General features: G+C 43.2%; 1 protein-coding gene across 7 annotated transcripts in view; it reads right to left on the bottom strand.

Moving 5' to 3' along the window:
* HDAC9 (histone deacetylase 9) overlaps positions 1-26,493 on the bottom strand; it is a 425,839-nt gene that overhangs the window by 22,898 nt on the left and 376,448 nt on the right. For all 7 annotated transcript variants that reach the window (XM_081881910.1, XM_081881911.1, XM_081881909.1 and 4 more), the window contains one exon: positions 7,192-7,325. In XM_081881910.1, the coding sequence (XP_081738036.1) occupies positions 7,192-7,325 (134 nt within the window). The remainder of the gene's footprint in view (positions 1-7,191; positions 7,326-26,493) is intronic.

Below are 26,493 nucleotides of genomic sequence, written 5' to 3'. Positions count from 1 at the left end.
TGAGAGACACTTTTGTCATAGACCTCTTGCATATGGGGGAAGAGAGATAGAGTATTGTTCTTTTGTTCTATTGCCTATTATTAGTGCAGGGGTCTGTGTCAACATCAGTTCTGGACCTTCCTCTTCCCTGTACTGTTTATGATAATCTGAATGCTGTCTGTTGGTGTGAAAAGGGGTGAATGTAGAGCAAGGCAGAAAGGACCCCACTTTATGATAAGGAAGAAGATCTGGAGCTCCCAGATTCTGTTTAAAAGTTCCTCCTGCAAAATAGTTAGAAGCTCATTCATGAGATGGCCTCTATTCTCTTGTCAGTTTCTGCTCCATGTCAGTAAAACCTCATCAGCCTTCGGAGGTAGGATCTCACACCCTATTTGACCCAGATAGATGCACCATTGTTACGAAAACCCCACTAAAAAATAAAAGCCAGCGGATTATAGTAAGATATGTCCTTTTGAAGAAAAAAAGGGAGACTGTCTGCATCAAGAATAATTTCTGATGGCAGCGATCCATTTTTAAAATAAAAATAATCATTAAACTAAGTAGACAAGAGGGTGTCCCTGAAAAATATCATGAGACCCAGCAATGAACAAAAGGAATCACTCCACAGCTGACAGACATAGCAGTGTCACCTTCACTCCTACACTTCTTGGCATTTTATAAGCTCTGGAGCCAAAGAGTGAAAGGGTGGGGGGACTGCAAAAAGAAGTGGAAATACATCTTTATAAAAGAATTTTGCATAAACAACTGACTAAGGTCAGCGCAGGAGCAACAAAGCCGTTTGATGGATCTGCTTGAAAAAGATATTTTTTTCAAAGGGTTTGAAGCCAGCCCAATTGGCCTGTTGCAGGCTTTCTTGTACTTGCTTCCAGATAAGTCGGTATTCATGGCGAAAGTGCTTTCAAAGAAATGGCATCCCGGTGCAAGCCAGGTGAAGTTTGCCAGCGCTTCACCGCCATGTCTTTACAAGCAGATGTGAGCTAAGCTGTATTATGGAGTTGTAAAATTCTTGGACCAGAAGGGAAATGGGCGAGGTGAGATACATGGTTAGACACAGAGAAGGAAGGAGGTGCAGAATAGAATCTATAGGGCAACTTCTTCCTTCTACTTAAGGAAGAGATAGAATTCAGAATTCAGTAGAAATTCTGCTTTCAGGACAGAAGGTAAGGACCTGGTTCAAGCCCCAGAATCTTTGGTTTAGAAAGACTCCCTGTCTGAAACCCTGATGAGCTGCTGCCAATCAGTGCATACAATAGACAATGGTACCTTGGGTTAAGTACCACTTTAGCTAATGGGGCCTCCTGCTGCTGCTGTGCCGCCAGAGCACAATTTCTGTTCTCATCCTGAATCAAAGTTCTTAACCGAAGGTACTATTTCTGGGTTAGCGGAGTCTGTAACCTAAAGCGTATGTAACCTGAAGTGTATGTAACCCGAGGTACCACTGTATAAGAACAGCCCTGCTGGATTTATTCATCCTGTTCTCACATTGTACAACCAGTTATCAATGGGAAGCCTACAAGCAGGACCTGGTTCATAGAGGTATACAGCCCCTGCCACTGGAGGAACCATATAGCTAGATGGACCAGTGGTTTGACTTGGTAAAGGGCAGCTTCCTGTGGGTAAGCAGGCATTGGTCCATCAATCCAATACTGCCAATACAATTTTTCTGGCACCAGTTTTCCATTGACTCAAGAGGTTTCTTTTCAATTCCCATCACTTGGGATCTGATCATGTGAGTAGCCACATATACACCAGCTGTGTCGTTTCATCCGAAGCCCATTTTCTTCTTACAAACAGGCTGGATTGCTTCAATTAAATTGGCTTCCTTAAGGAAAATTTACTTCTTAATGATTTGATTAAATTGATTTTACCTGCATGTTCATAGATGCAAAGTTTGGGGGAAGTATGTATTTACGCCATTCTACCAGCATGCTGCCAACATAAAACCGTCACACACCAGCACAAAACTATCATGAAACCAATATTAAGCAGCCAAAAGCCCACACCAGTTTTTAGCTGATTTTAGCTTGTAGCACAGGGGTAAGGAAAAAGAAATGTGTAGGGGTGGGTGTGTGTTTGCTGTTTTGTTTGTTATTATGTTATGTGTTTTTTTGTTTTTATATTGTATAAGCTGCCATGTGATCCTCGAAGGATGGTATTCAAATTTGATAAATAATGATTGTAATAATAATAATAAAATAAATTATTATTTATTTAAATGATTGGCCAGTGGGACAGATGTGGCATCCCTATCCAGCCAATGTCCTCCCTTCCACCAGTACTGCATTTAGGCTTCAAAGACCTCCAACTGGAGACAATAAGAGGTTGCATTATTATTATTATTATTATTATTATTATTATTATTATTATAGCTTAAAACTGGCCTGGGGGAGAGCACTTCTGCACCAGAAGGATTCCTGGCATTGACCTTTGAAAAAAAATCACTCAGATTCCATCCAGCCTTCCAGATTTATATTACATTTGCCCTAACGAAAGGTCACTTCAGTCCAGTTGTATTTCTTTCTTTTTTTAAAAAAGGTGTGTGTGTGTGTGTGTGTATGAATAATAAATTTTGGTTGACTAATTCAGATGCTGTGGAGGAAACCCCCCATTCTGCCAAACCAGGGTCTCAAATTGCAGTCTAAAGCTATATAGCCCTCTGAAGAACATGTTCCTTTGCAATCCACTCTCTCTCTCCCCCCCCCCGCCCCAATTAGCTGAAACCACCCGTTCCTTTTGTTTTGACAGATGCCAGTATAATGGATGTGTCCTAAAAAGTGCTAACTGAAGGCTTGGGGGGTGTATTTTGCAGCAGCTTAATCTCCCCCTTCCTTTCGATACCTGAATTAAGGATTTCGGTATTTTTATTTCAGAGTTCAGGGGGATCCAATTGCTTAATCTTTTCACACCTCTCAAGAGGGTTTCCTCCTAAGAGGCAACCTATGGTGGGAAGTGGGAAAGAGGCTTCTGATTAATATTTCCTTCTTCTTCTTTTTAATAGCCATTGGTTCCTGTCCACTGATACAACTCACAAACCTGGACTTTGGGTACCCTCACATTCTTAATTAATTTCCTCATTGTTTGTCTTTATAAACTGATATAGATCCCTCTGGGAGGAAGCCCATGGATTCTCAAACGTATACTGAAACCTGAAGAAAAAAAAATTGCACTTAGAAGTAGGTCCCACTGGTTTCCCTGGAATGCAAGTAAGTGTGATTTGGATCCAAGTTAGGTTTCTGTGTATTTTCCAAATTTGGGCTGCGGCCCAAAGAACACATACTTGGAAAGCAAATGCACTGAAATTAATGGGACTCCCTTCCAAGTCAAATGTATTTAGAGCTGAGGCATAATATTCAAGGGGAAACAGGGTTGGTTTTGACCATCCAGGCAGTCGCCTGTGGCAGCAAAATTGAAGGAGGGCAGCCGTCAGGCCAAAGTGGCACGTGGTCTGTTTCTCTTTTTTTTTACAGCATGGCTGATCTTCATAAGGGAACAGGGGTAGATCACTGCATCTTCTGCAGTTCTGGGGAGCATTTTGGGATGATGTTGGGGGTGCCTGCTAATCTTAGTCTGGTAGGAAATTTGGGGCTGGCTCTGGAGCAAAAATGCAGGCCCTGAAGAGCAATTGGAGTATGTATCATGCCTTGCACAACAAAATTTTGGGTTAGCTTTAGCTTGACAGTGCTATATGAATTTCCTGTCCCCAAGAAGGTTACCTGGTCAAGCTACTTAGAGCTCATCACACTTACAACTTGTCCTGTGCCTAGAATGCATTGGTCCAAGCAGTTTCCCTCTTGCTGTGTTCCTATCCCAGGGAAAACCCTCTCTTGAGCACTAACAACCATCTGCGGAAAAGCCATTTGCTGTTTTCTCCAATTGAATGCTAAAGAGCAGTTTTCCCTGGGGGAAAGTGGCAGGTCAAGAGGAAGTGTGGATAAGCCCTTCGTTCTTACTTGCTGTGATTTCTCCCCTACAAGCTTGTCTACTTGTTGGAATCAGCAAGAGAACTCCTCTTGCGGGTGTGTTGGATTAGGGCTGGGAAGAGAGCTTTTTCTGCGGCTCTGTGCCTAGGCCAGGCATCCACAAACTCGGCCCTAGCTAACAGGACCAGTGATCAGGGATGATGGGATATGTAGTCCCAAAACAGCTGGAGGGCCGAGTTTGGGGGTGCCTGGCCTAGGCTTTGGACCTCCCCCCCTAGAGAGGCCTACATCTACATCCATAGATTGTTCCACAGGCATCACAGAGTAGGGGAATCCAATTATTATTGTTGTTTTTCTTCTTATCATCACCATCAATGTATTAATCACCTTCTGCACGGTCATCTCAAAGGGGATGTACAATAAAAACCAGCAGGAAACAGTTGAAAATGCAAAAACAGGAAATATATTTCTTAGAAAATTAAAACAATACAGAATGGACCCATTTATCCATCTGGGAAAGCTGGACTGAAAATATCTTCAACCGTTTCCAAAAAGCGCAGGTTAGCAGGTGGCTGTCATATCTTGACAGGAATGCTATTCCATGGAACAGGAGCAAACAAGGCCCTGCTCCAAGTTATGGCAGACCATTGGCTTTTGAGATCCAGTGGTGGAATAACACCCCAGCGGTGGATCTCCCTTTCCTCTGCATCCAATGGTTCTTCACACAGCCCCTGGCCAGCAAGAGTTGCAGCCTTAATCTGCTTGAGCCACGAGAGATGAAGGTGATTCTCCATAATCCATCAACTCCAACCAATTCATCTTGATCCATGTTTTATTTCTATGCTATTGTCAGAAGAATTTTTCTGAACGCTTTCCCCCCTCCCCCAAACATTTCTTCCTATTCTAATTTTCATCCATTTCTTAAGTGGGAGACAATGCTATCGTCTTAAACTGATCACATTTCTGCAAGCGACAATGCAGAAAGCGATTCTTCTTCTCCAGCCCGGTCCTCCATTTATTCATTTCTTCCACATTGTTGGGATTCAGGATGTTTTCCTTCCAGAGATTCTGAGACAAAATTAATTCAAACAAGCCCTTCTTGCTGCTGAGTCTGGGACATTACATCTGCATGTCTGCCTGGCTCCCCATGAATGCTGGAAGGTCCCTGCTCATTTGACAGTTGCTTGTTTTGTAGATTTTTGTGTGTGTACGGGTGTGCATGCGGGGTGTGTGCTGATAGTAGCATGGACAGAGCCGCATACTGCTGCATTGACGAGTCCCAGCCAAGAACAACAAAGGCAAAGCAAAAGTATTCCAAAGCCCCCTACATTCATGTTTATGAATTCTAATCCTCAGCACATGAATAAATACATCTGACAAACTGCAGAGTGCCTTAAAAAGGCCTTTCCTGACCTTCCTAATTTAAGCTCAATTGCGTGCGCCGTGTTGAGAAGGCAGCATTGGCCTTGCCAGTGTTTTTTGAAGTACAGCTAGTGCTCTGCTAGCACTGTTTGCAGAAGGGAATTGCTGGGAAATGAGTCCTAATTACCCAGTTAAACACCTGCAGAGAACGGCATCTTCTAATTATGATAATTATGCGTGGCTCAATTTAACCATTGTCGTTGTTGTTGTTGTTGTTGTTGTTGTTGCTGCTGCTGCTGCTGCTGCTGCTGCTGTTGTTGTTTGAAACATACTTTTCTGCTGGCCATGAAAGTTAGTGGATGACCAGTCATATTCCTAATATACTGGGCTTTTAGCTATTAAAAAAATTAACCTAGCTTAGGGTATGCATTGGGAGGGCTCTCAGAGGAAAATCTTCTCTTGGAAGGAATCTCTGGTCTGTGTCCATTTTAAAGATTAAGAAGGGAAAGCAGAGGGGTCCTTGATGTCACCCACCAACCATTAGCCCCTGAAGAGGTCACCTGGTGACAGCCTTCCCAACTATGCTAAGATGGATTTCATTTCTGTTTCAATTATAGTAATGATTTCTAAATTTACACATGCACATACACACATATAAATGCATTTTTAATGTGAATCTGTGTCCTCTCTTTGTGATGTAATGTGTAAGCAGTCAGTCTAGCACTGCTTCATTTGAATACAAGGCTTCAAAGTGGTTTGTAGGATATTGATTATGGTGCCTTCTACTTACAGAAGGGATTTTTACATGGGTGTTTCCCTCCAAGATCCTTCATTCTCACTGTTCCATGGCTATGTGGTGAAAATGGTGGAGAGATATTTTTTTTAAAGGGAATGATAGGGGCAAAGGTTGCCAGCCATGTGGCCGCGATGATCTCACATGTTCTGGGGCCACAATTTCACCCTGGGGGAAAAAGCACATTTCGGGAGCAACAATTTTGTGTTCTGATAATAAATCCATTTATAAATGGAGTTTGGCTCCTCTTCCCACCCGCTGCTCAATTTCCACTTGCCATCCCACATCTTTAGAATGGAGAAGAAGAAGAGTTTGAATTTGATATCCCGCTTTATCACTACCCGAAGGAGTCTCAAAGCGGCTAACATTCTCCTTTCCCTTCCTCCCCCACAACAAACACTCTGTAAGGTGACTGGGGCTGAGAGACTTCAGAGAAGTGTGACTAGCCCAAGGTCACCCAGCAGCTGCATGTGGAGGAGCGGAGACCCGAACCCGGTTCACCAGATTACGAGTCTAACACTCTTAACCACTACACTACACTGGCTCTGGATTGTAGAGGTGTAGAGAACCTCTGGCCCACAGGCCAAATGCGGCCCTCCAGGTCTCTCTATCTGGCCCACAGGAGACCCTCCTCAGAACACCGGCCCTGCTTGAGTGTTTATGCCTGCCTGGAATATACCCTCAAATTCTTCTAATGCTTCTTGCTTGTCTGCATGAAGGATAGTGCATAAACATGTGTAGAAACTAGCCTATTATATAAAGGTAACATTTACATCCCTTACTCCACCCACTTTTGTCTCTGGCCACACCTACCACCCACATGCAGTCTCCCCTGAAGGTTCTCCAAAATGGTAATGTGGCCCTTAGGCTGAAAAATGTTCACCGACACTGTTTTACAAGCTACTCATTGCAATCCACATTTGGAGATCTGGGCTTTGCTGCAACCATGTCAAGTTCTGTCCCCAAACATACCTGGGTGACATTTTCATTTTACGTTTAGGGCAAACCCACCCCACCATCCTGTCACCCTGATATCACATACTATTAATCCACCATGGCGTGGCAAAATATCCAGGAAGCATGCATTGTTTGTCAGCATTTAGGCCTATTGATTACCTCATTTCCGAGTAGGGCATTTAGACAGGCTTCTGAGGCATCACAGATGGCAGTAAGGTCATGTCCTCCCTCCAAGACCAGTACCATGCGACCACCTGCGAGCGTCAACAACTGTTGGATGAGGTGACCGAAACCTAGCATGTAGAAAAACAACAACCATGCAAATAATTACAGAAGAACAAGCACACATTAAGTACAACTAGAGTATGTATGAATGACAAACCTAGACAACATCTTAAAAAGCAGAGACATCACCTTGCTGACAAAGGTCCGTACAGTTAAAGCTATGGTTTTCCCAGTAGTGATGTATGGAAGTGAGAGCTGGACCATAAAGAAGGCTTATCGCCAAAGAATTGATGCTTTTGAATTATGGTGCTGGAGGAAACTCTTGAAAGTCCCATGGACTGCAAGAAGATCAAACCTCTCCATTCTGAAGGAAATCAGCCCTGAGTGCTCACTGGAAGGACAGATCCTGAAGCTGAGGCTCCAATACTTTGACCACATCATGAGAAGAGAAGACTCCCTGGAAAAGACTCTGATTCTGGGAAAGATGAAGGGCACAAGGAGAAGGGGACGACAGAGGACGAGATGGTTGGACAGTGTTCTCAAAGCTACCAACATGAGTTTGACCAAACTGCGGGAGGCAGTGGAAGACAGAAGTGCCTGGCGTGCTTTGGCCCATGGGGTCACGAAGAGTTGGACACAACTAAACGACTAAACAACAACAACAAGAGTATGCTATGCTGCAACACACAGTGATCATAGGAACATTTGGCCACAAACCCAACTGGTTGTGTGCCACCACTGACTCAACCCACATAATGACCTCTTTCTAATTCTACTGCTGCCATTGTGCTCGCAGATGAATATTTGTGTTTTCAGAACTGGACACTTAATAATGATCCATTCTCAATGTTTGTAACACCACCTTTGTCAATCTTTATCAGAGATCTCTAGAATATGGATGGGGAATCTGTGGCTCTTTAGATGCTGACTGCAAGTATTGATTACAACTCATCCACGATCATTTGCCATACTGGCTGGGCCTGATGGGAGTTGGAGTCCAACAGAGGGCCACAGCTTCCCTATCTTTGCTCTAGGGTATGAGTTGTTAGAAAATTAATCTTTCCAGGTTTGCTCTTTTACCATGCTGTGGCCATTTTGCTGCTTTCAAATTACACACAGGTTAAAAAACAAAACTTAATTCTGGAATTTAATCTCAGCTTTCCTTGGTGGAGAAAACTGGAGGGGTGGGGATACTTCTACAAAAGACTGAATTTAGACAGGATAATAAAAAGCAAGGAAGGAATGTGATGTGGATAAACGTTAATGTTTTGCCAATTGTCATTTTCTGTTTTACCTTAAGGATCTCTATTTCCATATGTATGTTATACATGCAATCTTCAGATGCAGAATATCAAGGCAGTGCAGGGGGCAGTGAATCGTCTTTCTTGTATTACAGGAAATTAATGACTAATGGGCAACTTACTTCCATAGACTGTTTAACTGTGTAAGAAACTTAATTCTCTCTTTTTTAACTGCTTCTGTTAAGAATGAAAAATTCATCTTAGTCCAATATCTTATTTGCAGTCTGAAACTGTATTAAATAATACATATGAGACCAGAAACATTTTATTGTAGTAATGTGATTTTCTAAAACTTTGGGGGAAGGTCTCCTGCTGATTTTGTAATATCTTCTGAAATTGTTTCATTTTGACCCACCATACAAGACTCTCAAGATGAATCTGATGAGGTGGGCTCTTGTTTGTAAAGGCTTATGGCACAATAAGAGTGCATCCTTAAACATGTCTCCTCAGAAGTCCTGCATTCACTGGGGCTTCCTCACAGAGATGTGGATACAGGATTGCAGCTTTAGGGCTAGCTCCAGATTGGCAAAGCAGCCGAAACACTGATCTGCCATACTGGAGTGGGGTTGAATGGAGAGATGTTCCTCTGCCCAGATTTGCCTGGCTGTGTTGGGCTATGCCAGCAGGGGGCCCCTGTCACCTTTGTGCTCACTTAAACTAATGGGGGGGATGGAGGAGAATTTTGATCTTGTTTGCATTTTAATGAGTAGCTACCTAATTTGCACTTCTCAATCCAGTACATGAACTGAAATGCAATTATCCTTTTGAAATTTGCACATCTCTAAATTTTGCAAACCAGTTTTTCAATCAAAGAATGTGTACAAGAATGCACATGTTAGGGGGAAGGGTGAAAAGAAATGCATATGTTTGTGAAATTATTATTTCAAAAATCCACTATAGCAGGAGAAAATGCACACCAAAATATATATCTTAGAACTGCATGCAAAAATGTGTGTTTTATGAGAGATTCGCACTCAAACGCTGAGCAATCTTCCTGAGAATTTTCGCAAGTTGCTTTGGACACACGGAGAAATGAATTTAAGACTGAGAAAAAGAGGAACTGAGAGAAATTGAAACTGATAGGTTTATTCACCCTTGGGTGGAGGCTACTGACAGCAGGAGCTAGTTCATACTCCCCAAACTGGATGTTTCAGAAGTGGAACTAGCATCCTGTTCTCACAGTATCCAAACAGATGCCTGTGGGAAACCCGCAAGTAGGATTTGTGCAACTAACTTGGTCTCATAGGTACGTCAGGACTTCTCTCAGCTTTCCGTGTAAGTGACTAAGACTCCTACCTCTCAGGAACATGCAATCGGATAACAGAAAACTAACCTGATGCGCATAATAACCATGTTTCATTCCAGTATATAACCTATGTAAACAATGATTGCCAAAAATGAGACAAGCAACTCTTTTCAAGCTCCTCACCACCCCATCAAGGATGATGGGAGTATTGACCAGCAACCACTGGAGGACCACAGGTTCCCCATACCTGGCTGAAAAGGAAAGCTGTTACCTTGCTCTCCTATACAACCACCAACAGATATGAACTTAATGGGCAGATATAAAGCTAATCTATTGGATTAATGAAGTGGGCATTCATCATCAAAGGCAGAAATGGCAAGAGGGGTGGGAATAAAAGACCATCTGCTCTGTTGTTTGAGCTATGCGGATTTTTTATTATTATTATTATTATTATTATTATTATTATTATTATTTAATTTATTTAAATTATTTAAATTATTAAATATTTTTTTGGTTTACAAAAGCAAGCACATTGTCTCTTATTTCAGGTTGTAGAGTCTTTTCTACAGATCAGTTACATTTGATATGGGACATTAGTGTTGTATACAGAATAAGGTTGGTGAAGAAGCAGGAAAAGGGGGAGTGAGGGGAGAGGGGTGGGTGGGGTGGTAAAACTTATATTCTTTCACTCTTAGTATGTGTGTGGGGTGTTTATGTCAGTGTCACTTGGGTAGGTTCTCTTTCTATTCATTTATTATATTACCTTGGTAATGAGAGAGGTTGGGAGGGCAGGGCATGGTTGTCCTCAGTTGGCTGCAGTAAGATTTGCTTGCATGTGCAGGGGAAGGAATTGTTGCGTCAAGTTAGCCATATTGGTTCATATGCTGTTGGTGGGTTCTTGTTGACCTGCTGGGCTGTGTATGTAATAAAGGGGAGCTACATCAGGGTGAAAGCATCTTCTTCTATTTGTCCCCGTGTCAGTTTCAGTTTGTTGGGCTATGCTGTTTTATGATGTATTTTAGCATGTACTGTTGCACATTTATGATGTGCTTTGCTGTGTTCACTGATATCCTGATCTGTCTGTCTATCTATCTATCTATCTATCTATCTATCTATCTATCTATCTATCATCTATCTATCTATCTATCTATCTATCTATCTATCTATCTCAGGGGTAGGCAACCTAAGGCCTGGGGGCTGGATGCGGCCCAATCACCTTCCAAATCCGGCCCGCACACGGTCAAGGAATCAGTGTGTTTTTACATGAGTAGAATGTGTCCTTTTATTTAAAATGCATCTCTGGGTTATTTGTGGGGCATAGGAATTCGTTCATTTCCCCCCAAAAAATATAGTCCAGCCCACCACATGGTCTGAGGGACAGTGGACCGGCCCACGGCTGAAAAAGATTGCTGACCCCTGATCTATCTGATGAAGTGAATTTTAGTCCAGATAAGTCTCTGCCACAATAAATCTGTGAAAATTTTTAAGGGGCCAGGAGACTACTTTGGTGTATTCTTTGCTGTAACTGACCAGCACACCTACCCTGGGGAGTCTGTTAGCTGCCGTGGAGACTTACAATGTGCTTCAGGGCTTATTTCTGCCCACTCTCTACCACAATTTTTACTGGTGACATCAATGGAAGAAGACATTGAAGAATTATGTCTCTGGCAGCTGTGGTTAAAAAATAATTATTATAATAAATTCCCAGGAAGACCAGTGAAAAATATTCCCTGTAAAAGGTACCACAAATTATGAATTCCCTGGGACAAACCACAGAATGTAAGCAAACAATTTGATTTTTCTTTTCTTTCATGTTAATGGAAGGCAATCTAGTTGCTGATGCTTCCAGGAAATATCGGTGTGGAATATTTGTTGATGTCTCTGGAGACAATGCCAGATGTTTATTTTGCAAGGACAGCTGCCAGGACTCAAGTCTTAGTCTTCTTGAAGCTACCATATCTGAAGTGGAAAGCCAGCCTCATAAAAAGCGATGGCCTGAGCATATTCAGTGGTAAGGGAAAGACACTCTGACCATGCTCAGAGACAACGTCTTCTTCACATTTCTCAGCGCATTTGAAATTATTGCACTTCAGTGTACAGTCTGAAAGCACATGAGGCAGCCATCTTGCTGAGGCTGGGTGTGTTGAGTGGCTAGTTAGGAAGCACAGGTATGCTGCCTTGGGTTCTGAAATGTAACGAAGGTGTTGTATTAATGTAAGAAACTAAATAAATGAATTATTAGGGTCTGGGATAAGCATAGTGAGCCCAAGCTCAGATTAAGCCCCAGAAAACACCTATGCAAACAACTGCACTTTTGGTTTACAATCTCCCAGAAGAAGAAGAAAAATGCCGTTTATCAATGTTCAAAGTTACCAGAATAACAATTGGGAATTGGGGCTTTTCTTTGGCCTAATAATACGTGGTAAAAAAAACCCACAACCACCCAGGTGACTTTGCTGCATGGAGTGGAAATGACTTTGCCCAAGAGCCCCACGGCAGCCTGTGGAAAATCTTAAGGCAGGCTTGGATCCTGCACGTTCCAAAAACCTTCAAAAGACATTAGCTTCCTAAAGGAAATCCCCCTGCAGTGCGAGAGGAGCAAAACAGTGGAATAGAAATCCCAGACTTGCCTTTTGATGGGCTTTGGTTCGTGCCAAACGATTAAGAAAAACCCCAAAGCAAAAACCAACATAGTCACAAGAACTTGGAGAAGCAAGCTGTTCTCCTCAAAACACAACCAGGACAATCAACCTTCCAAACTCCTGTCAGATGAGGAGGTAGGAGAAGGGAGAGGTCAGCGAGGACATTTTGCTTTCTTCCCACGTCTTCTGAGTCACACAAAACCACAGAAACCAGGAGCAGATCCTGGCCCTGGCCTTCCAGATGAGACCATGGACACTTTGTGCCAATTGTGAAAGTGGCTTCACAAATCCCATTTCCATTTGGGCATACCGTACTACAAAGGAGGTGGGTTTGTAAGATTTATAGTAAAATGGCCTTTTCTATGAACTGTGACAGTTTGGGGAAAACATTTAGAATGGAAATTCTTTTTCAACTGGAAAATCAGGTTTCCAGTCGAGCCTTAAATAGAAACCCCTTTCAGAACCACCAGTTTGGTGGGTGCCAATATTTGCCAGCCCAATCCATCCCACATCATTGTTGCCTATCAGGCAGCAGCTATGTTAGATCAGTCCCACCCATTTCAATGATCCACTCCAGAACAACGGAAGCTGAGCAGGTAAACTACACCTATGAATTCGCTCTTCTGAGTCCCTCTGCTGGAAAAGTGTGGTAGCTCAGTGGCATAACACATGCTTTGCATTCGAAAGGTCCCAGATTTAATCACTGGAGTTGCATGTAGGTTGGGGAAACAGGTGTGTCTGAAACCCTAGAGAAGACTTCCCCTCCAGATGTTGCCCTCCTGATGCTATTATACTACAAGTCCCACCATCCCTGATCTTTTGCTGCGGTGGAGAGGGCTGATGGGAGACATAGTCCAACACCAACTGGCTGCCCTAGGGATCCACTCCTAGGGATCCACTCCTGTCAGTGCAGACAGTACCGCTGTGCGTGGACCGATGATCTGACTCAGTATAAGGCAACTTTCCTAAGTCTTCAAGTGGAGACTCTGAAAAAACTAGTTTGGGGTGATAATGGCCATTATTCGGTGAGCAAAGATTTCACTGTGGACAGAGGCATACCCAGGGGTTGGCGAAACTGGATCCTGCTTGGGGGCCTCAAGAAAATCACCATTTTGTAGTTCAAATCAGGAAAAATAAATACAGTAAATGGACAAAAGTACAAAGATCCACAAAATGTTTACAGGTATGCGTACCCCTGTGTCCCCCTCCCCCAGAAAAAAGCACTAATAATAATAATAATGCTGCTGCTGCAGTAAAGTGATTCTTTTTTTGGGAGCAGGGATACAGCTCCTTGCCAAGGGTGCAAGGGACCCTAGGTACAGCTCTAAAAATTAATTACATCATACACTGTGCCTGAAAGCTGGAGGGGCAAATGAGGCAAGGAAGGCTTTTTTGTGGGGAGTGCCCTTTAACTTTCACTACCCTTGGTCTCATCCCTGATATATATATATATATATATACACACACCGTATTTTTCGCTCTATAACACGCACCCGACCATAACACGCACGTAGTTTTTAGAGGAGGAAAATCCGTAGGCATTCCCTCCATAACACGCACAGACATTTCCCCTTAGTTTCTAGGAGGAAAAAAGTGAGTGTTATGGTGCAAAAAATATGGTATATATATATATATATGACCAAAGCCCCCTTTAAGTGCATGGAACCACCTGATGTCTTTTTTAGATCGTCGGCAACAATTATAATTTCAGTCCATTAATTCATCAGGAAGTTGATCATTAAGCTAACACTCACAGGGTGCCACCAGGTCTTCCTTCTCACGCTTGTGCAAAGAGCCTTACTCTTGTCCTCTGGAATATCTCATTTTTTTTGTTTCACAGGCAACGCTTATCCTACCAACTGGGGTAGTCTGCCTTGGCCAGCTCACACTTACCTGCCTTCTTAACTTATAACCATTCCAGGAGCTTTCTGCTGCTGCCTCGTCTTAGTGTCGTCCTTGTAGAACTCAGCAGGGAGGAAGGTGGGGACGAAGATGGAATTAGTTGTCTCTGTCTGTCATTGGATCTGGCGCCACCTACTGCTTGGCTCCCAGCCTTCTGCCCTACCAGTCCCAATGGACGCCAGATCCTCCTGCCTCCTATGGCACAGCCCCTACACTCCCCTCATCCTCCTTGAAATCCATGCTGAATTCCTCGGAAAGGAATTGGCTATTCAAAGGAACACACTGAGGACACACCACTCCTGCAACTTTGGATCTCCACTGTCCTTGTCTTTTAGTCATGCACTTAACCATTATTTACCATTTAATCATACCATTACTCTCTAATTTGCTTGAGAATGTGTTTTCCTCTCATTAAAACCTTTGTAGTGGCCGCTGCCAAGAGCCTTCCCACCCACCAATGTTCTGCACTTTATCCTTGCGGTTCTTTCATGACCGTTTGATTAATTTTCATTGATATGCTTCCAACAATAGCATCTAAAATTAACTGGGTCATGTCTTTTTTTTTTTTTACATAACTTCCTGAGTCATCAGGCTCTGTGTCCTAAATAAATACATCCATACAAGCATGAAATGATAGTTCACCCTTCCAGCAACGGGCTGGAGCTAGTGAGAACTAAAGAAAACAATGTGCTAGTTTAGAGGGCTGCTGTATTTTTCTCCTAGCATAGCATCGCTAAAAAACAAAAAATAAAAAAGAGAGGAGACGCATCACCAAAAAAGAGTTTTACATTAAAAGTTGCATATGCTAATATATATAGAGGGATGCTATTTTAAAAATAATTACTATTACTGAAATAGAAATACAATCTATGCCAACACAGTGAGTGACCAGGTGACCATTGTGGCCGGTCAGTCTACTGTTCAGGAGTTAACTGTTGGTGTGGAACTTTATGACCTCTCCACTTCCTTCTTAGCCTTCTTTATCTTTACACTGGCCTCGGATCAGTCAACCCTTCAAAGAAAGGACTCTTTCAAATGCAGAACCATCACCCCACAGATAGAGAATTGTCCTCTCTAACGTAAGACATATGCATCGTTCAGCTCAGACACTGAGGTCCAGCTCCGAGGGCCTTCTGGCCGTACCCTCACTGTGAGAAATGAAGTAACAGGGAACCAGGCAGAGGGCCTTCTCGGTAGTGGCGCCCGCCCTATGGAATGCCCCCCTGTAGGATGTCAAGGAAATAAGCAACTATCTGACTTTTAGAAGGCAGCCCTGTTTAGGGAAGTTTTTTATGTTTGATGTTTTATCATGTTTTTAATATTCTGTTGGGAGCCTCCCACAGTGGCTGGGGAAACCCAGCCAGATGGGCAGGGTATAAATAATAAATCATTATTATTACTATAGTATTTATTGAGCCCATTTTTATATTGCCTCTGTTCCATCGCGGAACTCATTTGGCATCCTGGTGGTTCCAAGGCGGGCTCTTATTCAGGCATTCATTAGATCCTGGCCTGCTTAGCTGCAGTGATGTTGCTGGGGCATATGCCTTCAGTTCAGAGACCACCCTCTTTCTACTCTTCCAGCAACCTCACATTTTTCTATAGCAGTGGCATTCAAGGAACCCTAGAATCCATTGGAAGCTTCTCAGGGGTTCCTCAATAAAAAGAGTAGTACAGATGTACTGAAAGACACCTTGCCCACCAGTGCTGTTAGTTCATGAGGGCCAGTGGTGAGACCCAGCAGGTCTGGTCAAGGCCATACGTGAGCTGAAGGTGCATCTTACATCATGAAACAGGGTCTACTGCTGGGTTTATATGACTGACAGTGGCTCTCCAGGATTTCCAACAGAAGTCTTTTTAGCCCTACCTGAAGATGCCAACAATTGAACCTGGGCCATTTTGAATGCAAAACACATGCTCTGCTACCAACCTCCCATAGCGGTTGGATCAATTGCTTCATGAACACAATACCCCCAATAGGATCGGGGCCATAAGAAGGCCCCATGTGTCACATGTTCCCATTAGCGTCATATATACATAAACACATGTACACATTCCACAGCCATTAATCCTAATCCTAAAATACCTCATTATGAAAGATAGACCTTTGACCTTTGGTAGTAACTAGTGTTTCCTAATTTTTTTGGGGGGGGGGGAGGGCAGGATTGACAGGTTTTAAGTAAAAGAGAGAGAGAGAGCGCTCAGCAATCATTTAAATGGTTTGTTCCTTACTGGCTTTTAATTTTGATTGTGTTAGACAGTAATTGTATGTTAAACAAATATTGGTGGTTTTAAAACACACTTTGCAGGAAGACGCGATTTATATAATAGATCATTTCATTATGTGGCTGTTGGTTCTGCAGTAATTTGTTTTCAGCAATTAATCTTTGATTGCTAAATAATAACCTATTTTAACAAGTCCATAGAAAGCAGAGCAGAGCCCTCATTTTCTAAACTTTGGTTACCTCAAACTTTTCAGTTGTATTTTGCCAACTTACTGTTTGTCATTTGCACAGCCATATTCTAGTAAGCAGCACCATAGGATCGGACCATTAGTTCATCTGGCTCAGTATTGTACACTGACTCTCCAGGGTTCAGACAAGAGTCTTTCCTACCATGAAATGCCAAGGACTGAACCTGTTATCTCCTTGCATGTGCTTCCAACCATACAAATAGTGAACAAATAGTGTGTTTTCACTGGCACTCGGATACATGAAAGTACACGAATCCATGTTCAGCCTTTTCATGTTTAAAGGTAAAGGTAAAGGCAAAGGTACCCCTGACCATTAGGTCCAGTCGTGGATGACTCTGGGGTTGTGGAGCTCATCTCGCTCTATTGGCCAAGGGAGCAGGCGTACAGCTTCCAGGTCATGTGGCCAGCATGACTAAGCCGTTTCTGGCGAACCAGAGCAGTGCACAAAAATGCCGTTTACCTTCCCGCCAGAGTGCTACCTATTTATCTACTTGCACTTCGTGCTTTCGAACTGCTAGGTTGGCAGGAGCAAGGACCGAGCAACGGGAGCTCACCCCATCGCGGGGATTCAAATCACCAACCTTCTGTTCGGCAAGCCCTAGGCTCTGTGGTTTAGACCACAGCGCTTACTCAGACATAAATGCCACAGATTTTCTCTTGGCCTTGCTATCAAGTAAGCGTGCATAGGATAACCACGTTAAGCATTGCACCATCACATTCCTACTGCTAAAAATGATGTCAAACAGCCATTTACACTGGAAAAAATATGAAACTAAAATAATAAATTAAAATCTGATTATTAAAAATGCTCCCCACTTCAAATGCGCTAGGACTGTGTATAAAAGGATAGGCTGTGTCATAGCAACGGCCAGTATAGTCTAGTGTAGGGGTGAGGAAACTGTGACGATCGGGATGCTGTTACACTCCAGCACTCATCAGGTCCAGAGAGTAAGACAAATGGTCAGAGAAGATAGGAATCTTAGTCCACAGCAACAGCAGGAGGGTTACAGGTTTTCCACCCATGGCCAAGTACCAGCTTTCTACCATGGCTGACAGATGGCATGCTTGGAACATAATACGAGCCTGATGGATCAAGCCAATGGCCCGTCTAGTTTAGCATCCTATTTCATCAGAAACCTGAAAGCTGGAGATGCGCACAATAGCACTCTGCACACTTGTGTTTCCCAGGAATTGGTACAGCGAAGGCTCCTGCCTGATGTTAATAGTCAAGGAGCTCCATCAATCAATTTCTTACAAATGTAGAATGGGTATAGTATGGCACCTGCAAGTGTGCCGCTTCCATTTTTTATCCCATTCTGTAGCTGATAAAGGCTCCCAGAGCGGCTTCCAATTATCATTGATGACAGTATTTGACCATTTGGGCTAAAAGAGTGCTTCTTGGGCAATCTGACTCAGCTGTGATTTCTCTTGTAGCATCCCAATGAACATTCATGGTTGGGTGAAACACAGAACCCTGAAGTCCCCTGAACCCCAGGCAAAGGTCTTAATAGGTAGACCTCATCGAGATCCTGTGTATGAATAATCCACCCTTTCCAAAAGCCACAGTAGTACAACAGGAATGAGTTTTGTGTTAGTAAATGGCCTCGGGGGATCGGGCTAAATCTCCTGGCACTGATTAGCACCTACCCTTTCACTGAGTGTCGAAAGTGCTCAGCACCTTCTGGATGTGGGCCACTGTGTTTAATCAATTCCATTTCATTGTAGCAGAGGGACTCTGAAGCACAGTGCATTTCTAAGGGATTACTGCACATCTTGGGTAGTTAGTCACTTTCCTTTTGGCTTCCTGCCTCCTCAATCCACCTGACACATGCCATAATCAGCCAGAAATGCACCGCCTGTCATTCTTTATTGCAGAGGTAATGGATGAAATTCAGCAAAACAGAGGAAACTTGTGTTGAAATTGAATTTTGGCCCCTCAAAGCCTGCTGATTAATTATAATTTCCAAATAAAACATCTTGAGCAACTTTCTGCTACGTTCTATTACAAAGATGTGTCAAGCGAAACTTGGAAGTTCTTGCCAACACTGTATAGCCCATTGGAGCCCGGCCAGAGGTACTGAGAAGCTGTTTCAATGCCTGGATTACTTGTTACAATTCCCCCCGAGGCACCTAAACTATGGCTGATATACAGACGACATTACTGGTTCTACCACATTGAATTCCCCCCTCCATTGGACAGTGTGATAGAGTCCTGTTATCAATCAGCCTGGGCTTCAGAAGACTAGAGGCAGATCCCCAAGTGGCTGGGTATTTAGGAAACACGGACAATTTAGAAGTTGCTGAAATTTTATTGTCAAAACTTTTCAGAGTAATCCTTCCTAAACCAGAACATTTTCCTGTTAAGAAATGAGTTATTGGAACTACCCTCGGAAACCTAGGAATGTGGTTTCTAAGAAGAAGCAGGCAATGTGTCTCTTCCAAGAGACAAGGAGGAATCATAGTCGTACTCTAAGCATCTCCCAGTTGATTAAATCTCTCTCTCTCTCTCTCTCTCTCTCTCTCTCTCTCTCTCTCTCTCTAACCGATTAAAAGGGCAAATTGACATATGTCTTGTCCAGTCTGCTCTCATGGCTGCTGATCGCTGATAACTCAAGGTTGTTTGGAGAGAGGGTTCTTAAAGCATGCTAGGGATGCATATTTTGGGGGAGGAGGGAGGGAAAAGGCACACTTTAATAATAACAATAACAATAACAATAACAATAACAATAACAATAACAATAACAATAACAATAACAATAACAATAACAATAATCACATCTCTCAACTCCCCAGAATGATGTGGATAATGTTGCAGCAAAAGCTGGCAGACAGCATATAGCACTTTAGGAATGTTTACATCACATCATTTACATTATATCAGCCAACTTGAGGCCAGAATGATATTACTCCCATGTTGCAAACTGGAGGTGAGTGGTGTTAGGAAGGTGAGAGACAGTAGCTTCTCTATGGCCACCTCATTAGTTAATTGTTAACATTTGAATCCAGGACTTTCATGCTCATGATCTTAAGGGTAAATGACATGTTGGAGGTCCATGACTGACTTCTTGACTTTTAAGCCATGGCAGGGGGTGGGGCAATAATTTGTTTGGAGTAGAGGCATACCTAGGCTCCCATGCACCCTTGGCAAGGAGCTGTATCGGTGCCTCTGAAGCCTGGAGAGGCCACAGACCAAAAACTCAAAAGGTTTGCTTCCTTTTACACTCCACCAGTGACTTCCTCTGCTGCCATCAAGGTTGGGTCTGCTCTGCTCCGCCTCCCCTCCTCTTTCAATCCATCCATCTATCTGACTTCTTGCCCCCTCCCTCCGCTCACTGCTTTCCCCTCCACCTCCTTCTTTCCTTCTGCTTCCTCCTGCAACTCTCACCTGATCTCTCCATCTTTCTTCCCTCCGAGCTCCCCTGGGCACTCCACTCACACTTCTAATGGCCAACTGGGAAGCCGGCCCCACAGGGCTGCTGCCATAGCCAATGCCAGTGACACCCAGATTCCTCTGCCAAGGCACCCAGAGGAGCCTGCATGCCTGGCCTGGCCTCCTAGAGTGCCCTGGGGAGAATGCAGATGAACAACTCTAAGCCAGAGTGAAGAGGTGTGATTTTTGCCGGGGGGGGGGGGCAGGCCTGCACCTTTGTTGGAGACCAACCTTCCCAATCCGAAGGTACACCCCTGGTTTGGAGCAGTGTGCATGTATGTGGGGCGAGAGGAAGGATATAAGGCTGTGGAATCTATAAATCACTGTATTTTTCGCTCTATAAGACGCACCAGACCACAAGACGCACCTAGTTTTTGGAGGAGGAAAACAAGAAAAAAAATATTCTGAATCTCAGAAGCCAGAACAGCAAGAGGGATCGCTGTGCAGTGAAAGCAGCAATCCCTCTTGCTGTTCTGGCTTCTGGGATAGCTGCACAGCCTCCATCCGCTCCATAAGATGCACACACATTTCCCCTTACTTTTTAGGAGGGAAAAAGTGAGTCTTATAGAGCAAAAAATACGGTACCATAGACATCTCTAGTCGATCACGGCGAGGAGCAGGATGCTGGAATAGAGAGGTCTTTGGTTTAAGCCAGCAGAGCTCTCCTTATTTTCTAACAAACTCTTTTTAGGGGTCGTGGGCATTTTCACTGGTTTGTTGAGGCTTGCATGTATAATCTTGATTAAAAACAACGGTAAATCCAGGACCAAAACTATTGTCTGTGGAGGTTTTCCTATTCCTCAGCTCAGCATCTTCAGTGCTGTAAAAAAATAAGCTACAATGACATGTTTTTGTCCTGGGGTACATAATAAAAGTTGTCAAGGGCATCAAAATTTCAATGTATATATATGAAGCAATTTTTTAAATATAAAAATGTGTTTTAGTCCAGACAAACATAATAAATCATTTAGAAAGCTTTGTTGTTCAATCCTGACAAATAAAATAAAACATAACAAGTTTTTTAAGTGTGTTAGAAGGGTATTTCAGGGCAATAATGTGGGGGCAGCTTTGTAGGCCAGCATTTCAAGAAGTAGAAAAACACATAGATTCCCCCATGTTAAATTTTTAGATAGAAACCACTCCTGCAACTTACAAATGTAAACTGCGAAGCCATCTTGGGTAAGGTGGCAAGTGGCAAGACCACCACCACACCCATAGTTCTCCCATTCATGGTGGCCAGGGAGAAGATTGGAAGGAGGGCAGTAAGTTCAGTGCACCAACCAGGATCTGGTGTGCTCCCCATGCCAGTGATTCCAAGCCTGACTCAGACCTACTCCTGCTCTCCCTTGCAATGCCCCATTTGGGGTTTTCCCACTGGTAACTGCTGGCAAAGGTCTCGTCAGGAGCCAGCCCACCCACATGATTAGCACATGGAAGTGGGAGGTCAGTGCCAACAAAATGATGCTTCCATTGCTCCGGCAGCATCAGCCAGCAAGGTGCTGGCTTAAATGGGAGACCTGGGCATTCCAACTGCAACAACCCCAGCCAGGTGTAAGGAGAAGTTGGATTGTTCTGCCCAGTAACCTTATTTTGAAAAGAATATTTCACAGCAAGCTTTCAGCTTTTCACTGGTGTGTGAACAGAGTTAAATTGCTCGCTTAATAGGGAGCATAACTGCATACAAAAATGTTAATGGTAGCGTTATCACTCCATGCAGATGAAAAGAATCTCTCATTCTTAATACTGGATATCTAAATATAGTTATTGCAATAAGACACAAAATGACCCTACATTCCAAATCCAAACTCCAGAATGTGCTTAGATCCAAACTTCACAAATGAATCCTCCCTCTTATCCTGATATAGTTCCTAAGTGAGTATATATGTGGGCGGATATTGGCAATTGAAAGAAGATTTGCTCAGGGTGTGTCAGCAAGAGAATAAACGATCTGTGGTGTGTCAGCGAATGACTAAGACAGCGAATGAAACAGATTATGCACACTGGAGCCAAAGAGATATTGTGAGTGTGTGAGAGAAAAGGCTTGATATATCCAATATCCTGGTCCTACACATGTTGGATATTATCCAGAAAAGGGCACAATGAGTGCATATAGCATGTTCTCAGGCTTTTTTTCCAGTTTGCAGTTCACAAATCAGCAAATTGCATTTTTTATCTTTTAAAATGTGGAGCAATTCTGGACACTATAAAGAATTGGGAAATGCAGTTCATAGGGGCTTCTGCATCTGTTTTTATGCTTCAGAAGGAATGTCCAAGAGGCAACTCATGCATCTCTTTCAGGGAGAGATACCTGGGTTATACCAGCCATCCTTGACCTGGTGTCCTCTGGATGTTTTGAACTACAACTCCCATCATCCCTGATCATTGGCTGTGCTGGCTGGGGCTGATGTCAGTTGTGGTGCAAAACACCAGTAGGTTGGGGGGAGGCTGGCAATTTCAATGCCTACTGCCCATATATCTTACTATGGCAGAGAATTATACATTCATGCCCCTTACTATTATTTCATGTACAAATCTGCTCTAAGCAGTGTATTTCAAAACAATTTGATAAGCTATTTGAGGAAAAGTTCTGCATTTATACCAGGCTCATGCAGCAGGGCTGGTACTTTAAGCATTAATGGTTACACAACACTGCCCCTTGCAGACAATTGCAGTACCTGGAAACAGGTTGTGTGTTCATAGCTGTGACCAACAGGGGAACAACCACTGGGAGGAGCTGAGAGAGAAGAAATGCCTGGTATATTTGCAGCAGGAAAGGCAGATGCCTTCATCTATCCCAGCTGCAACAAAGCATGTCTCTCCCATATTAGTCTCTACAGCCACAGCTGGTGCTGTAATCTTCCAACCGTCTGACTCCACCCTCAAAGGTGTGCTCCTCCATTGCCTTCTGAAACAGACAGATGCCAACCACAGTGTTTCATAAAATGCTGATTGTACAGCAAGCCACAGACACCCCAAACCCTAAAGTGAATCGGACAGAATCCCAAGTGTGCACCAGAGCCCATCATGTGCATGTTTGAGCCATTGGTCAAAGGAGCAGAGTGAAAGGGCAAAAAGTATTGCACTCAGAGGGAGTAAGCTAAGCAATGGGCCCACATGTCAGATGTATGTGTAAGGGTGTAATAAGGGTCAGGAACTATGTTTGTGAAGCTATCGTGAAACCTGGAAGGCGAAACCGTAAAGGTTTAGGAATAAATCATGCACTGGTGGGCTTCTACAAGAGAAATAAATGGAAAGAGGTTGTGTGTGTGTGTGTGTGTGTGAGAGAGAGAGAGAGAGAGAGAGAGAGAGAGAGAGAAAGAGAGAGAGAGATGATAGATAGATAGATAGATAGATAGATAGATAGATGATAGATAGATAGATAGATAGATAGATAGATAGATAGATAGATAGATAGATAGATGATAGATAGATAGATAGATTTGCCTCCATAATCTGTAGTAGGGGAATGCTAATTCCTCATTTGGGTATCACATAAATCCTCTATCTTTGTCAAATGCCTTCAGAACTTTCTGCAAATGTGACCATAATACAGCCCTGTGGCTTAGCTGCCCAGAAATGAATCCATGGGGTGAAAGTGCAGAGGTAACAGCCTACAAAGAACTCTACTGGATTGCAATTTGTAGAGTTTGGATGCTCTTCTACGTTGTTGAAGGATATCGGGAATATTGGAAGACAAACTTCGGAAAGCAAGATTCCAGCCAGAATGGAAAAGAACAAGCCATTCCTCATCGGGACAATTGCACTGCACTCCATCAAGTAGAATTACACTGCTTCCTGTCGCCCAACATTTTGCCTAATGCAACCTGGGCTGCTACCCAGGAAATGCTAGCCCCAGAAGCAACTGAAGTCAAATATTCTGCATTGTGCTTGAAATACGTAATCCACTTGCTTAAAATCAGGATAAGCCCATAGAAATAAAGCATTTCAGATTATTAATGAGCCAATGCATGTTTTTATTTAAGAAAGGATCAACAATTTTGGGGTCTTCCTAAAAGAAGCTCAACAACTTTTGGGGTGTCCTGGTTTTGACTTTTGAAATATGGCAACTCTAGTATCAAATCAAGTAGCAGCTGTTGGGTCTTGCTGGATGAAATGCTGGATGCTTGATTTATGGTAGCACACAACCCTGGATCTTATGCTTAATTATGAATTATTATTATTATTTATACCCCACCCATCTTGCTGGGTTTCCCCAGCCACTCTGGGCAGCTTACAGCATATAAAAAAATTGTAAAAGCATCAGACATAAAAAATTTCCAGATGCAGGGCTGTTTAGCCCCCCAATGCAAGGTGCCAACTCCCTGGGGCCCTGAGTGCCTGAGCACCCACAAAATTCCCCATGAAGGGATCAGGCACCCACAAATTTTGGAGCCAGGGCCATGCAAGCTGCATGGCACCCATGGCCCTGGGCACCCATGGTCACGGGGACAAATTGGTGCTCCTGCTCCAATGTATGAAACTGTATATTTGTGAATTTTACCGGTCTATCCTGCTAAAGAAGAGCAAACCTCATGTTTGCTGCCACCACAAGGATACATAGATAAGTCTCTTGTGCTGATACACAAAGCTCTGAACAACTTGGGTCCGGGATACCTTAAGGTCCTCCGGAGCCCTTATTTCCCAACTCAAGTCACTGAGATAATCTGGAGGACTGCTGTTAGTTGTCCCCTGTGTTACAAAGGCCTGACCAGTCTGAAGTAGACATCAGGTATTTAATGTTGATGGTCCCCTGCTGTGGAATACCTTTCCAGCAGACATTTAGCAGGCACCCTCGCTATCAATTATTTTTTGAAGACCTTTTAATACTGACAGACCTATGCAGCTCTTAAAAACCATTTTTGATTAGCCAGTCATTTTAATGGTTATTTCATACTGCTTTGAATGGGACTTTATTTTTTATTATATCCCATCCTGATATTTTATGAGTTGACAGTCTTCCTCCCTATCTCTCTCTTTCTCTCTCTCTCTCTCTCTCTCTCTCTCTCTCTCTGTGTGTGAGTGTGAGTGTGTGTGTGTGTGTACACATACACACAAAAACAAGCAAAAAGAGGAACCTACGAATAAGCATTTGCAGAACAAGGAGAAAAGCATTTTACAGAAATGCAATTTATTGTAACCCAGAACCGTTTGGCATGTGGTACACTTCCATGGTTGCTTTTAATATCCCCCTTGCATATTGAGGCGGGTTTGCTGTTTGGTAAAAATCATACTTGCCTGTCAAGCCACACCACAGCACACTTTTGAATGTTTCATTTTATTCCATGAATGCTTGAGGAACTAAGAAGCCAGGATCCGGTGTTCAAACGTATTGTGACAACTACCTATTTTATTATTGTACTTCTTGGGGGAGGAGAGTGGAGTGATCTTTTGCCACGGTACCAATATCAGAGTTAGATCAAACAAAATAAAGGAATTTAGAAAGAAGAAAGAAAGAGAACAAATCCAACAAGCAAGCAACCAAACCTCCACATCTTTAAAGGAGCTGATTTCGTAAGACGCAATTCTGGGGAAAATATGAGAGCTAAAACAGCACATTTATTTAGCTTTAATTTTTGTGCTGTCATACTTCAGTGCTGGAGCCCTGATTTAGAACACATGCCATTTTCCTTTGATGTTTGGGGCTGCTTTTTTAAACAATGGCAAGAAAGATAGAAAGGAATTAAACTGCAACCCAAATCATAAAACTGGGCTTTTGTGCTCTTAATTTACATAAGGCTATTTTGGTTTTGGAAAGGCATTTGAGTCCCCAGAGCCTTGGAAAAGAAAAAGAAACCATTTCCATCAAACCATTATTTCTGGGGGTGCAATGAGGCTGTTATGTAAGGTCAATTCCTCCCCACCCCCCTCCAGTTGGTATTTAGTTTTCTCCTGGCCTTTCTTCCCCAACTCCTGCTGCCCACCTCCCTTTGTCAGCCCAACCCATTTCTCTGTAGGGGGTGTGTAAGGGGGGGGGGGAAAGGTCTCTCCTTATTCGCCTTTCCAATCCTACATTTTCATTATTAAAATCTTCATTTGTTTTGCAGTTCATTCTTGAGAGCCCTGATGAATCTTATGGGAGTTCTGATTGTTCCTCTCTTGAGGGTTTGAGAATATATATATATGCATGCTAGCAGTGTGGAGGGCCCTATTTCCCAGCACTAGAGGGTGTACGTGTTGGCTGCTCACGCAGACACTCAGTTAATTTTTGCACAGTCACAGTGATCTGGATACCACCTTGCACC

Source organism: Podarcis erhardii, assembly GCF_964252035.2.
Source record: "Podarcis erhardii genome assembly, chromosome: 12".
NCBI lineage: Eukaryota > Metazoa > Chordata > Lepidosauria > Squamata > Lacertidae > Podarcis > Podarcis erhardii.
The sequence above is the reverse complement of the archived record's forward strand: the minus strand, read 5'-3'. Positions and strand labels throughout refer to the sequence as shown.